This window comes from Apium graveolens, chromosome 9, assembly GCF_009905375.1.
Source record: "Apium graveolens cultivar Ventura chromosome 9, ASM990537v1, whole genome shotgun sequence".
Lineage (NCBI taxonomy): Eukaryota > Viridiplantae > Streptophyta > Magnoliopsida > Apiales > Apiaceae > Apium > Apium graveolens.
This window is the reverse complement of record NC_133655.1, coordinates 234,213,444-234,228,285: the sequence shown is the minus strand read 5'-3', so window position 1 is coordinate 234,228,285 and position 14,842 is coordinate 234,213,444. Positions and strand designations below refer to the sequence as shown.

Genomic DNA, 14,842 nt, shown 5'->3' with positions numbered 1-14,842 from the left:
GCCTCTAAGAGCTTTTCTACTTCCTGTTTTATAGCCTCCTGTCTTTCCGGGGCAAAATTTCTTTTCTTTTGTTTCACTGTCTTCCGGCTTGGATCCACGTTTAGCTTGTGAGTAATTAACTCCGGGTCTATGCCTGGCATATCAGCTGCTAACCATGCAAACACATCACTATTTTCTTGTAAAAATTTCACTAACTTCCCTCTAAGAGGCTCCTCTAATGTGGCTCCAATGAAAGTCATCCTCTCAGGATTCTCGGGGTCTAAAGGAACCGAAACCAATTCTTCTGCTGGCCTTCCTCTATTCTCATCATTTTCTCGAACATCCATATCTTCAATAGGAAGAACCTGCCCCCCGACTCCATCTGCCCTCAAAGAGGCCACATAACAGCTTCTAGCCATTTTTTGATCTCCTCTCTCTTCTCCAATCCCGTTTCGGGTGGGAAACTTCATGACTGAATGGTAGGAAGAGGGGACTGCCTTAAAGGCATGTATCCCTGTTCTCCCCATGATAGCATTATAAGTTGAACTAGCCTTTACCACCACGAAATCTAGCATCTGCGTTGCTTGCCTTGGTTCCGTACCTATGGTGGTTGGCAATTTGATTATCCCTTCCACATGACATTCTACTCCAGCAAATCCATATATCGGCATGTCGGTTGGTGTCAACTGGGAGTCGTTATACCCCATTCTTAGAAAGGTGTCGTGGAGCAAGATATCCACAGAAGCACCATTATCCACAAGGACCCTCTTAACTGGGCTATTTCCTATTATCGGTGTTATGACCAGCGGGTCGTCATGGGGAAACTTCACACCCTCTAGGTCGGAATCATCAAAAGTCAATGTTACTTCGGTCCTGGCCCTCTTCGGGGCTTCTCCAACAATATGTATAACCTCCCTAGTATATGCCTTTCTGGAATTTTTGGACAATCCAGCAGCAGTTGGACCTCCAAAGATCGTGTTTATCACTGGCCCTCGAGGGCGTCGCGGTCCTCCAAAAATTGCATTCATAACCGGCCCTCTAGGTTGGGGATTCCGCCCCTGATCGTCTTGGTCTCTCCTACGATCTTCAAAGTTCTTCCTTCCTTTATTATTTCTGTCCCCTCCATCTCCAGTATACTTGTTCAATCTTCCTTTTCGAATCAAAAACTCAATTTCATCTTTCAATTGCCTACACTCATCGGTGTCATGGCCAACATCTTTGTGAAACCTGCAATACTTGCCCTTATCTAGCTTGGCGGGATCAGCCTTCAAGGGCTTAGGCCATCGAATATCTCTGTCTTTCTCAATCTCCATCAAAATCTGACTTCTGGGAGCATTTAGCTTAGCGTATTCAGTGAACTTTTGCCCAGGTCCTCCCTTCTTGGGGGTTGAATCAGGGTTTTGTTCGGTTCTAGGATATTTGTCCTTAGCGATATACTCCAAATCAGTTTTTCGTTTCTTGCCTCCAGTGGGCTCATTACTTACTACGGTCTTCCTCATACTTTCTTCAACCTTGATATACTTCCCTGCCCTCTCTTAGAGTTGCAACATGTTTTCTGGGGGACGTTTGGCCAAGGACATTTTGAAAAACTCATCCCTAGTTCCTTGTTGCAGTGCTATCATGGCTACCTTATCATCAAGGTCTGGGACTTTTAAAGCCTCCTTTGTAAAACGATTCAGGTAGTCTCTCAAAGATTCCTTTGCTCCTTGCACAATACTCATGAGAGATGCTGAACTTTTCTCATGGACTCTCCCACTGATGAACTGCTTAATGAAAGCCTGACTTAACTCCCGGAACGATCCTATAGAGTTTGGGGGCAAGCGACTATACCATCTTTGAGCCATACCCGACAGGGTTTGAGGGAAGGCCCGACACTTTATAGCATCATTCACGGGTTGCAGCAGCAGTGCATTAGAGAATGTCCTAACATGATTTGCGGGGTCTCCCGTGCCATCATAGGCTTTGATAGTGGGCATCTTGAACTTTCTTGAGATATGGGCATTCATTATCTCTTCTGTGAAGGGCGGAGTTGGATCATCAGGATCTCGAAGGAGAAGTAGATTGCTTGGATCAGTTCTTGGGGTAACAGCCCTTCTTCGCACCGGACCATCCAGGTCTATGACAGGAGGAGGATTTCTCCCCCTGGGAGGTATCTGGGGTCTGGCGGCCTGGTGAGCCTCCAAATCACGCCTCAGCCTTTGGATCTCGGCCTCATGAGCCCTAATCCTTTCCTGCACTTCTTGGGGATTCGCCCCTGGGGTGCTTTGAGGGCGTTGCCTTCCATCAGCCATTGGCTCTTTGCCAGGACGCCTCCTTCTCGGGGCCACTTCATCATCCGAAGATTCGGAGTCTCTCTCAGTGTAAGGACCAGAAAATTCCCGATCCTCAGGGATAGGACCCAAACCTCGTATATAGGAGGGCGACCGCCCTCGTGCTTCGCTTCGCCCAGCATATCCGCTTCCTCCAACCTCAGGGTGAAGGGGCATCCCATAAGGGGGGTTAGTAGTAACAATAGTTGAATATTCATACCCGACGGGTCGAGAATTGACAGGTATATGCATTTGTTGAACTTGAGGATTCGTACCTTGAATCGGGGGAGTTGTCCCTTGTAGCTGGGGTTGAGTTGCCCATGTCTGGGCTTCCTCCTGAGTAGATGCATAAGTTGAATGGGGAGGAACCTCCACGGTTGATGAAATCACCTGGGTTGTCTCTGATGGTGCTCCTTCCTCTATAGCTCCAATTGTTCTCCGTTTTCTCGCCATGGTTGTTGTTGTAGTTCCCACAGACGGCGCCAAATGTTATGGATAAAAAACTAATATATATATATATATATATATAATTGCTGTATTTAATACTAAGGAACGTGAGCTTCAAGACTCGATTTGACTGCTCTTGTGTTTCGTGACTCAATATGCCTTAACAAGATGCCTACGTACCTTGCTGATTGCCAAGGATCAAGTCAAAAATGTAGTTCTGATTTGTGGGGTGAGGCCCCTTATATAGATGTTGAGAGTCTTTGAATTGGACTTGGTGTAGGAGACTTGGTGGACAAGCCTCTGAATTAGGATAGACTTAGGAGTCCTAGGAAGTAGGAAGCTGATTCCTTATCCTTTTAGGTCCCCTTGAGGCTAATCTATAAGGATTTATATCCTTATCGGGACTCTTCTCAATAGCTGATTTTTCCCTTATTAATTAATTACGAAATTAATTAATAATCAGGACTTTTGAGCCTTTTTTATTCCACCAGGCCTGATCTGGTCCATCAGGCTTAACCTTTCTGGTCTGAATATTATACATCTTATTATTGGGCCTAGCAGCCCATTAATTATAAAATCAGGACTTATTTATCCCTATCAATAATGTGTGTTTATAAAATATTATGATTAAATAATTATATTATCACGAACATAAATACTTTAAGTATGAATTTTCCTTATTTCAGATCATATTCGGTTCGAATAATATATAATTTGGTTTCATTCGATTTTAATTTATGATCGGATCTAGTACTTCATATTATTTTCGGTTAAATTTTCGGTTCGGGTAATTTTGAGATAGGTTTAATTTAATTTTCGGATAATTATTAAATTATATGATTCAGATTTCGGTTCATTAAATTTTGGTTAGATTTTTCAGATTGAGACCCATTTCACCATGTCTACTTACAAGTATATGTACAATAGTAATTTTTCTGGAAAAAAATAATTGTCGTGGAAATTTACATTTTAAGGTCATAAATGAATGTAATTTTTAAAAGCGTGAAATAGTAAATCGTAAAATCTTATGACAAGATGGTTGTTAGTAATTCGGATAATAAGAACAATTTTGAATTATTTCGGTTTAATTTATTTTAGGTTATTATATATTAAGATGTAATTCAGATTGTACTTGGTTCGGTTCAAATTTAATATTAAAAATCGGATAAAATTCGTTTCGGATCAAATTCAATTACAATTTTTTTGATCATCACGTAAATATGTAATATTATTTAAAGAATTTAATAACATAAATTTGTTTTATTTTTATGGTCCAATATTGTGATTGTAGGTGTTGATTTGTAACATACTAAAAAATTATTGTTTCAACTTTTCGGAAATTTCAGCAGTTTCTATGATTAGGTGATAAATTTTCTTTCATAATTGCGTTCTGGGAATATTATTTTATTTTAGAAAATCCATCTATATCATATATAAAAAAAAACAGCCTTGTGTATATACGCAAAACTTGATACAAATACAATGAAAAGATTGATTGTGGCTTAGAAAAAAAAAAGAAGATTGATTGTGATTATAAAAAAAATAGTGTAAAACAGATTGGGCCTAGATGGATGCGGTGGTTTATGCTAACCCATACATTACAGACTAGGATTGAACTGGCAAATCTTGCATTGCTATTTTACTTTAAGAACAAAGATTCCTGTCTGCAAAAATTGAGAGCAAATGGAATTGTATTAATAAATGTACAGTACGAGAAACGACTAAAAAAATAATTTAAGAAATTCAATCAACAGCTTGATTCATGTCATTTAAAATTAATTATATTTTTCCTGAATACGAAACTACAAATCTTAATTTACGTGTTATTCATGAGGTATATAAGTGCATCCTCGACATAGAATATCAAAAATTATAAATAATTTACATTTTATATATTCTGTTATTCACGAGGTATATAAGTGCATCATCGACATAGTTTATCAAAATATTATGAATAATCTACATTTAATATACTCATTTGTATCCATTGCCATTTTTATTATTGTGATTTTTATCATACAACCTTTTTATTTCCTAAATATTTTAACTTAATTTATAGTTATTTAAGTGTGATTTCTGACAATTGTCTCACATTTATTAATCAATTTGGGAATTATAATGCCTTTTCAACGAGGCGTCATTGTAGATACGTGTCATGCGATGCAATCATGAGTTCAGATTTGTCTCGTGCACTTTTCTTATTTTTCTAAATTTGTCGTGCACTTTTTTTATTGTTATATTAATATTTATTATATGTGTTATTATGTACTTTCATCTTACAATATTTTTGTCTTGCACTAAATCGGGGGTCTTTAATATAACAATCTCCCCGCTCTTCGGATTAGGGTCATGATATGTATATATCTTACCATTGTCAAACACCGCTAGACCTAGGGCCGTTCATGAGTTACATAACCCGCAAAACCCAACACAACTCGACCCTAAAATGAGATTCAAATCGAGCTATTTAAATTCATGGGTTACTTGAGTTGTTTTTACTTGAATTGTTTATATTGGGTTGGGTTAAATTTTACATATTTAAAATCCTAAACCAACATAACCCGATTTTGTTATTAAGGCCAGCCCATTTCAAATATATTACACTCGGCTCATTTCAATTCCATTACACCCCGGCCAGTTTCAATTCCATTATATTCATGACTAAACAAATCTAGATAAATATTCGTATATTAACGATATTAGTATGTAACTTATAATCTTAGAAGTGGTGGTCGTGCTCTTCACATTTCAAATGCTTGAAGCTATATAATTCATATAATGAAGTAGGTAACCTTGCAAAGCTCCACATGAAATTAAAAGGAAACGTAAATAATAGGGCTGAGCTAAATAACAGACATAAATGTCAAGAAATTTTTAGAAAAGTAAGTCTGAAGACGTTGCGAATAATTATCAACTAAGGAAGATATAAATTATGTTATCGTGTTTAAGATTCGCGGGAATGCTTTGATATAACTTTACTCGTATATTCATACATTTCTTTGATTATATAATTACATTCGCATCTGAGTATATATAACACTGTAAATGCAACTGCATAGAAACCGAAAAACCTAACCGAAATTAATGAAATCAAGATCTGATCCGAGATGTGAATCATATAATCTGATAGATATCCGAAAACTAATTTAAATCGATCCAAAAATTACCCGCACCAAAATTTTAACCGAAAATGATCTGAAATACTGAATCTCAATATAATTTGAAACCGATCAAATTCAAATAATATATCATTCGAACCGAATATAACCTGAAGTAAGAAAAACTCACAGTTAGAACAATCTTATGCTTATGATAATATAATTATTTAATCTTAATTTTATATAAAAGTACATTATATTATATTAAAAATACTACATTTAATAAAATAATTTTTTTAAAACTCATTAATTGAAAAATAAATAAGTCATGATCTCAAAATATCTAAACCAAACATTATCCGATTATAATCCAAATTTCATTTGATTTTAACCCGAAACATATATGAAACGGATCACATCTGAATAATCTCCGTATATATCATAATCTTAAATTGAATTCAATCCGGTAATCCGAATATTATCAGGTTTAGGCAGCATCTCTAAACATACAGAGGGTATCTTTGATTTGGTTCTGAAGGGTATGATTATGGGTGGTGCTAAATGAAGTAAAAATTTGCTCCATGCAGTAATCAGGAATCTATATATATATAATAAATCTTGAATCCACTAAAATGATGTCCTTTTACACCCCTTACCCCAGGAGTTGAATTGTAATTACATAAAATGCCATTGATAATTCATGAAATCAACATGCCTCACGTGATACCACTTTAAATACTCCTAAGCCTAAATTATCTGAACTCTCCAAGCAATGCGTGTCATACACTGCCTATTTCCTATCTACATCTTCTATTCACGCCCTGGTAAGCTTAGGAGAGAAGATTATTTTCGGACAAAACATCAAGTTGTCATTCAATTCAAATTTTAATTCAATTTCAGATCTTAGTTCCTCCTGCAATCTCACTTCCTTCTCAGTTCTCATTCATAGCCAACATTTGCTCACACCATGAGGCAAAATGAAAGAGGTATTTGCAGATCTAATTTATATTCTTCTACCGACAATAATTTGTATTTTTAACCTGTACTTCTGTGTTTCAGGTCACTTACAACCATTTGCTGTTAAAGAATTTTCCAACACTTCAAGATGATGGAGGTATCAATTTTGTAAAAATATATATTTTTTGTCTCACAGTTATATACATGTAATAACTTTGTTTTTTCATTTTTTTTGAACTAGCATCGCACTCTAGAAAATATAGGAGAATTGACTCTAGTGTGAAAGAAAACAACAATCATATAACAACTACCAAAGTTTTGCCTTCTATTGGAGTAGGTAAATGCAAATTTTTAATTACATTGTGTTTCATGGTTTTTTGTTCATATTTTGTTCTTTAAATTTAATGTAGAGTTTGCTCAGTCTGTTGTTTCATACCTTACCAATCACTCCCAATACGGTAATTATGGTTTATGGTCTCATCATTGATTGTGAGTTTATGTATCATATTAATAGAATAGTTGCAACTAATACAAACAAAACAATTTTAGGTTTTGGTAATCAGAACCATATGTCCACAACAAATTCTCAATGTACTCATGGAAGTTGCCCTGTTTCTTTTTCAAAATCTTGCCTCGAGTGTGACAAATTGGAGACTCTGAATGTTAGTAATGTAACACATTATAATGTGAAAGCAGCTACATCAAATACTCTAGGTATAATTTTTCTAATATTATTATTCAATTTATGAATAAATATGCAATTAACCATTTAAAAGAGTTTCTTTTACACTGCCTATTAGGTTACTTTGATTCAACTCCTATTTCAAAGTTACCAGGAAAATCAAGATCATCGGTTGGAGCGACACCTCCTAGAGTACCTTTTTCCGACATGATAAACAAATGTCCAACTGCAGAATCTAAGCTTGGTAAGAGGCCATATTTTCGTAATATGTGGACATGTATTAGGATCATGAAGACAAGTAAATTTGTTATTTTCGCGGTTTTTGTCGTTATTGTAATGGTTAGTCATATTCAATTGTTCATTCAATTTATGAAGAAAATAATTTTTTAACCATTTAAAAGAGTTTCTTTTCATGGATTTAGTCATTTAGGTTACTTATATTCAACTCCTATTTCAAAGTTACCGGGAAAATCAAGATCATCGGTTGGAGTGACACCTCCTAGAGTACCCTTTCCGACATGACAAACAAATGTCCAACTGCAGAATCTAAACTTGGTAAGAGGCCATAGTTTTGTAATATGTGGAAAGAAATGTGCCAACTGCAGATTGTTCTTATTTTTGTTGTTTTTTTTGTTGTTTTTGTCGTTATTTTAATAGGTTCCTCATATTCACATGTTCATTCAATTTATGAAGGAAATAATTTTTTAACCTTTTAAAAGAGTTTCTTTTACTGGTTTTAGGTTACTTATATTTAACTCCTATTTCAAAGTTACCGGGAAAATCAAGATCATCGGTTGGAGCGACACCTCCTAGAGTACCCTTTTCCGACATGACAAACAAATGTCCAATTGCAGAATCTAAGCTTGGTTAGAGGCCATAGTTTTGTAATATGTGGAAAGAAATGTGCCAACTGCAGATTGTTCTCATTTTTGCTGTTTTTGTCGTTATTTTAATAGGTTCCTCATATTCACATGTTCATTAAATTTATGAAGGAAATAATTTTTTAACCATTTAAAAGAGTTTCTTTTACTGGTTTTAGGTTACTTATATTCAACTCCTATTTCAAAGTTGTCGGGAATATCAACATCATCAGTTGTAGCAACGCTTCCTAGAGTACCTCTTTCCGATATGACAAACAAATGTCCAACTCCAAAATCTAAGCTTCGTAAGAGGCCATATTTTTGTAATATTTGGACATGTATTGGTCTTATGAAGACAAGTAAATTTGTCTAATCTTGAGAATATTTGTGTTTAATGTCTGTTTGTTTCTATGAAGATGACCATGTATAGTCTTGTGAAATAGCTAATCTGTTTATTGAGATATATTTACAGGCGCTCCTCCTTTTCGTACGACTTTGGCTGAGAAAACACGAGGTATTATATTATTGAATTTAATACCAGATAATTATTTATCAGATAATTGATCTATAATGATAATTTGCTCAATTTCTCTATTTTATGTTTACAGGTGTTGAATTTTCAACCTCTACTTATGGTACCAGCCAGTCACGTTTTAACTACTCCCATATACACTCGACTATTGAGTCTAATAATGTTCGTCGATTTGCCGCTAATAAGAGAAATCCGTCCGATCTCACGACAAGTTCTACAAAAGGTATAACTCTGTCCACATTTGTGGTTGATCAATTATTTAACTTTAAATACGCCATTTATCTTTACCTTTGCATGTGTAGCAGATGTACCAGGAATATTTTTCAGGATTTATGCATCTTGTGAGTTCCTTCCATCCACCCGGTTATTTGAAGATACCAATGTACCTAAGGATTATGATTCTGCAGGTATATAGATTTTATTTAAATCCTTATTATACTCAAAAAATTCCACAAAATGATACTGCACTAATGTTGTTATATATGTTTTAGAAGTGTCGACCATACCTGAGCTGCAGTCAGAGGATAATGAGTTATTTTGGATGATGGTAGTGCTCACTGGCTAAATAATAGAAGTGTCGACCATACCTGAGCTGTAGTCAGAGGATAGTGAGTTATTTTGGATGATGGTAGTGCTCACTGTCTAAATAATAAGTTTTAGTTATCTGGATCTATGTTTTTAATCCATATCCATTTATATCATTTTAACAAACTCTGAGAGTGAGGAAATGGATTGGATGGATGATGACGACCCACAAACTGAATTTGTTATTGATTCTGGTATAATAAGCATCATAACTTCATATAGAATTTTGTCATAAGATGTAGTATTTGAATTTTATTGATTAATCGAGTACAGTTCCTGAGGGGTATTCTTCTTTGGGTCCTCCGACTGAATTTTGTAAGAAATGCAAAGCTGTTATATGGAAGGAGGAGAGGAAAAATAAGAATGTTAAGAAAGGGACACCTACTTTTGGTATTTGTTGCGGTCAAGGTCAGATAAAGCTTCATTTTATACCTCATACTCCGTCTTACCTGAAGCAGTTGCATAATCATCCCAAGAAGAGTAAAACATTCAAAAGGAATATTCGTCTATATAATGCCATGTTTGCGTTTACCTCCATGGGTGGGAAGGTAGATCATTCCATTAATTATGGATCTGCACCTTATGTATACCGCCTCAATGGTCAAAAATATCATGTTTTTGGTACTCTTATACCAAATGATGGAGATGATCCCAAATTTTTCCAACTATACATTTACGATACTGAAAATGAAGTTGAGAACCGTGTTAAGTGGATCAAGGTCGATGATGGTGAAGCTATTGACACTTAAATAGTAGAAGGTTTGGTTGCAATGTTAGATGATACTAACCAGTTGGCAAAAAAATTTCGATAAGCCCGTGATCGATTTAAGGATCAGTCTATTAGAGATCTGAAAATCAAATTAAAAGTATCCCGTTCGGATAGTGGTCGTGAGAATTAATTGGGCCATCTGACGAAGTAGCTTATGTCATGGTTGGTGATGTTGATACGACTGTTGGAGATAGAGATATCATCGTTGAGAAGAAGCAAGAACACAATACAAGGGATATTGTGATTGAGAAATCAGACAAAAACCTTGAAATGATTTCCTCTTTTCATCCCTCACTTATGGCGCTGTAATATCAAATATTGTTTCCTCTCGGTGAAGATGGCTACCGTGATGAGATTCCTTATGTTGATTCGGAGACCCGGAAAAAGAAGAAGCGCAAAATGATCATAATAAAATAATACTACTCCTATCATTTGCAAGTACGTCAAGAAGAAGGTATATTTTAATTTTTCGTTAAATGGAAATCCCTAAAGTAGTTGTATGGCATTTGGAAATATTTTAAATGCCAACTTCCTTGGATCTAAACGGTATATGCAACAAAATTTCCAAGATGCCCTTGCAGTTTGTCGTGTTGTTGGACATCCAGACATTTTATCTCTGGGTTGTGCCCTATAATAGGGAATTGTTGGTCAAATATCACTGTCACATGAACGTAGAGATCTCCTGTCATGCAAGAAGTTTGAATTATTTATTCAAATACTGCCTCAAAGGTCACGATCATGCTACAATTGAAATTTTGACTCAAAGAAGGGAAAGTGAAAATGAAAATGAACCTATTGTTGACGAGATAAATGCCTACTTTGATGGCAGCTATATATGTGCATCTGAAGCTGCTTATCGGATTTTTAGTTTTTCAATACATTTCTGTTCAATTTCTGTTTTACGATTATCTTTCCACCTTCCTGGAGAGAGAAGTTGTACCTTTACCGAGAATGATTCATTGGAGAAAGTAGTAAGACGAGAGTAATATAAACATAGTCAGTTAGAGGCTTTTTTTCATTCTAAATCAGAAGGACATACATGCCAGATAATATACATATGATCAGATTCCTCAATACTATGTTTGGAATGAGACGGATAGGATGTGGACCATGCGCAAAAAAGGTAAGCAGATTGGTAGAATGTTGTATACGCACCACAAGGTCGAAGAGTTATGGTACCTTCGTTTGCTGCTTTCCAATGTTCGTGGTCCTACTTCTTTTTAAATTTTACAAACCGTCAATGGTGTATCCTTTCAAACATTTAAGGATGCATGCAAGAATTTGTGTTTGCTTGATGATGATAACGAGTGGCATTCAGTCATCAAAGAATGTGATGTCAGTGGTTTTCCTGAGCAGATAAGGAAGCTTTTTGTACAAACGGAGACGAACCGGAATAACGTCCGATCTTCGGTGGCCTCAAATAGGAAGGCGCCGAAATTTCTCCTTTTGTCTTCCTCTGGGAGTGATGCTACTTCTGAAAGTACGCCGGAGGATGCTCATTCGCAATGACTACCACAAGAAACGAGTTACAACTGAAAAGGCCCTTTCCTTTTTTAAGAAAAAATAGAATAATTCCCCTTGCTTTGTTCGAAATTCATTAAGTTTATAACCAAACAAAAACTTGGGTGAAGAATTCAGTGGAGAAAAAGTACGATGTTTCTTCGCAATTCCTGACTAGTCATAGTTTCCGAGAAAGCGTCTGTTCACGTCAAGGTCTAATTCCGCGATAAAGTCAATTGTCAAGTCTCGGACTTGAGAAAGTTTTGGGAGCAGCACTGGAAGCATATAGTGGATGATTTACTCAGGAAGAGGCTTTCAATGACAACAAATGATCCATCAACTATTTACTTGGACATTCAACTACAATACTTTGCACTTGCACATATATTACTTACTTGACTATACCAATTAGTACCTTGCTTTTAAGCACTATTTAGTTGAATCTACCATATCATTTATCATTGAATAATTTGTACTACATATGCAGAAATTGATAAGTTGCTCAAGTCTATTGGTAAATTATTATCACAATTCAACCAGTTGCCACAACCTCCCTCATCCTACATCCAAAGTGGGATAAATAATTTGGTTGTTGAAGAGACAAATTATAATCTCGATGAAATGCAATCAAAGTTTGACAAATTGTTTGAAAATTGCAATCCTGAATAGCTGGAAATCTTCAACCAGGTTCTACATTATGTACAATCTAATTTTGGAGGTGTTTATTTTGTGTATGGTAGTGGTGGCTGCGGGAAGACGTCTGTTTGAAAAACACTAATCTATAAGTTACGTTCACTTGGTTTAATAGTCCTACCAGTTGCTTCCTCCGGGATTGTTGCCACACTTATGCCTGGTGGCCGAACAACACATTCGCGGTTCAGGATACCTATTGTACTTGATGATTGTTCCTCTTGTGGTATTCGTCATGATTCTGATATAGCTGAACTTATCAAACATACCAATCTGATTATTTGGGATGAGGCGCCTATGAAATATCGATATGCCTTTGAATGTTTAGATCGCTCGCTACGAGATATTATGAAAGTTGTTAACCTAAGAAGATATGCAATGCCTTTTGGATGAATTACTGTTGTTTTAGGCGGTGATTTCGACAAATTCTTCCAGTTATAAAACAGGGTTCCCGTGGAGACATAGTATTTGCAAGTATAAACTGATCCCAGTTATGGCTGAAATCAAAGATTATGCTTCTGTATCGTAACATGAGACTTAGCCAATCACATGACGATGAGGAGATTCGGAGTCTCAAAACATTTGCAGAATGGGTTCTTCTGATTGATAATGGTCAAGTACCACCTCCGTAGTTGAGCTTGGATTATGAAGAGGAAGATATTTATATTCCACCACAGTTCTGTGATCCTGAGTTAAAAAATTATGTGGAAAATATGATAAAGTGGACTTACCCTGAGTTTTTGTCGCAATACAAGTCAGCACCTTATTTAAGTGAGAGAGTTATTCTTACTCCAACCAATAAAATAGTTAGTCATCTTAATTCTGTAATTGTTGATACAATACCTGGTTCTGAATTTACATACTATAGTGTTGACAGAGCCGAGGATTTTGGCGATACTCCATCTAAATTAAGCTTTGCATTCCCTCCTGAGTATTTGAATTCTATTAACATACCAGGACTTCCTCCTCATGAGCTCAAGTTAAAAGAACCCGTCGCTGTGATGTTAATGCGGAACTTAAACCAGACCCTAGGACTGTGCAATGGGACAGTATGATGATTACAAGATGTCTGAACCAATGTGTTGAGTGTGAGGTAATTTGTGGTGCCTTTATTGGCACAAAGCATTTCATTCCTAGAATGGAAGTATGCCCTACAGATACGAAGTTGTCGTTCAAGTTAATCAGAAAACAGATGCCTCTCCAGATTTGCTACTCAATGACAATCAATAAGTCACAGGGTCAATCCCTTGAGCAAGTTGGATTGTATTTACCAAATCCTGTTTTTACGCACGGCCAACTGTATGTAGCAGTGAGTCGTGTTACCTCTCATAACGGTCTAAAGGTGTTCATTGACTCAAATGATGGTGATTCTACACATATCACAAAGAATGTGGCATACAAATTTATTTTTTATAACCTGCCTATGTAATACACTACAAAACATGTCAAATTGAGTGTAAGAGTTCCACAGTTGTAATATTCATGAATTGCTCGAGTACAAACTGATTAGCCATATTTATTAAATTGATTTGATATTATATTTTATGTTAAAATTTCCTGTCTTAGAATAAAATAATATATGATAAATATAGCATGCAGTAATTAAATTGTTTGGTGGGTTACCAGTTGGATTTATTAATACATTATTAAGGTGTACCCCCAATTGTTAATTTGAATAGTACATGTTATTGAAAATTTTAACAATGAAGACAATATAAATAAAGTTTATATGTGATACCTCACTATATAAGCCTACAAATGTTTCCATACATTTCCAATCTCTTTATCCCAAGACCTAAACAGCACACTATGGCTTTCCGAGACTATCAAAATCTGAAGCAGCTTAAGCCCTTCGTAAAACAGAACTAGAAGATCAAAGTTGAGGTGTGCAGAAAATATATGGACAATGTTATGTTAGAGGGACACCAACCTGGTTTGAATGTGATTGTGGTGGATGACCAGGTAAGTTGATATTCCTCCAATATGAAAATTCTTAACTGTAAGCTTACTTTAAATAGGATTTATAATATCATGTACTTAATATAATGTAGGTAGAGCGGATGCATATCTGGATCAAACCTTCCTTACTGGAACACTTTAAAAACCAGATGGAGGATGGACAAATCTATGAAATTAAGAGTTTCAAACTAATTCCTTACAAAGGTTCTTTTAAATGTTTTGCATCTGAAAATCACATAAACTTTAACGAAGAAACCAAGGAAACAAAGTTGTTTCTACCAGCATTTGTTCCCGTGGTGAAGTTTTAGATTTCTATTATTTTGGAAATCTGAACCCATATATGTACCAAAACGATCACTGTCTATGTAACTTTCTACTGGCTTGCATAACTCAGTTTTTAGACCCTCATTTTGTTATTTGTATCTAATGTTCCACATCATCCTCTTTGTGACTATAATATTTTTCAATTTATTTA

The 14,842-nt window shown here is 35.7% G+C and overlaps 3 protein-coding genes across 19 annotated transcripts; all 3 read left to right on the top strand.

The window, feature by feature from the left end:
* Positions 1-6,583: 6,583 nt before the first annotated feature.
* LOC141686784 (uncharacterized) lies at positions 6,584-9,575 on the top strand. 17 transcript variants are annotated; one of them, XM_074491856.1, is made up of 9 exons: positions 6,584-6,819; positions 6,893-6,947; positions 7,032-7,127; positions 7,201-7,248; positions 7,340-7,504; positions 7,591-7,811; positions 7,895-8,027; positions 8,805-8,846; positions 8,941-9,036. In XM_074491856.1, the coding sequence occupies exons 1-7, from the start codon at positions 6,811-6,813 to the stop codon at positions 7,973-7,975; spliced, it is 675 nt and encodes a 224-aa protein (XP_074347957.1). In that variant the 5' UTR covers positions 6,584-6,810; the 3' UTR covers positions 7,976-8,027; positions 8,805-8,846; positions 8,941-9,036. The 17 variants fall into 17 exon arrangements, with proteins under 17 accessions (XP_074347957.1, XP_074347956.1, XP_074347962.1 ...); XM_074491860.1 differs by having other exon boundaries at positions 6,585-6,819; positions 7,591-7,716; positions 7,932-8,027; XM_074491854.1 differs by lacking the exons at positions 8,805-8,846; positions 8,941-9,036 and adding exons at positions 8,213-8,338; positions 8,512-8,772 and having other exon boundaries at positions 6,585-6,819.
* LOC141686785 (uncharacterized) lies at positions 9,511-13,449 on the top strand. The gene is made up of 2 exons (XM_074491868.1): positions 9,511-9,643; positions 9,723-13,449. The coding sequence occupies exons 1-2, from the start codon at positions 9,592-9,594 to the stop codon at positions 10,196-10,198; spliced, it is 528 nt and encodes a 175-aa protein (XP_074347969.1). The 5' UTR covers positions 9,511-9,591; the 3' UTR covers positions 10,199-13,449.
* Positions 13,122-13,463, top strand: LOC141686057 (uncharacterized). Its single transcript, XM_074491119.1, has one exon. The coding sequence runs from the start codon at positions 13,122-13,124 to the stop codon at positions 13,461-13,463; it is 342 nt and encodes a 113-aa protein (XP_074347220.1).
* The last annotated feature ends 1,379 nt before the right edge of the window (positions 13,464-14,842 follow it).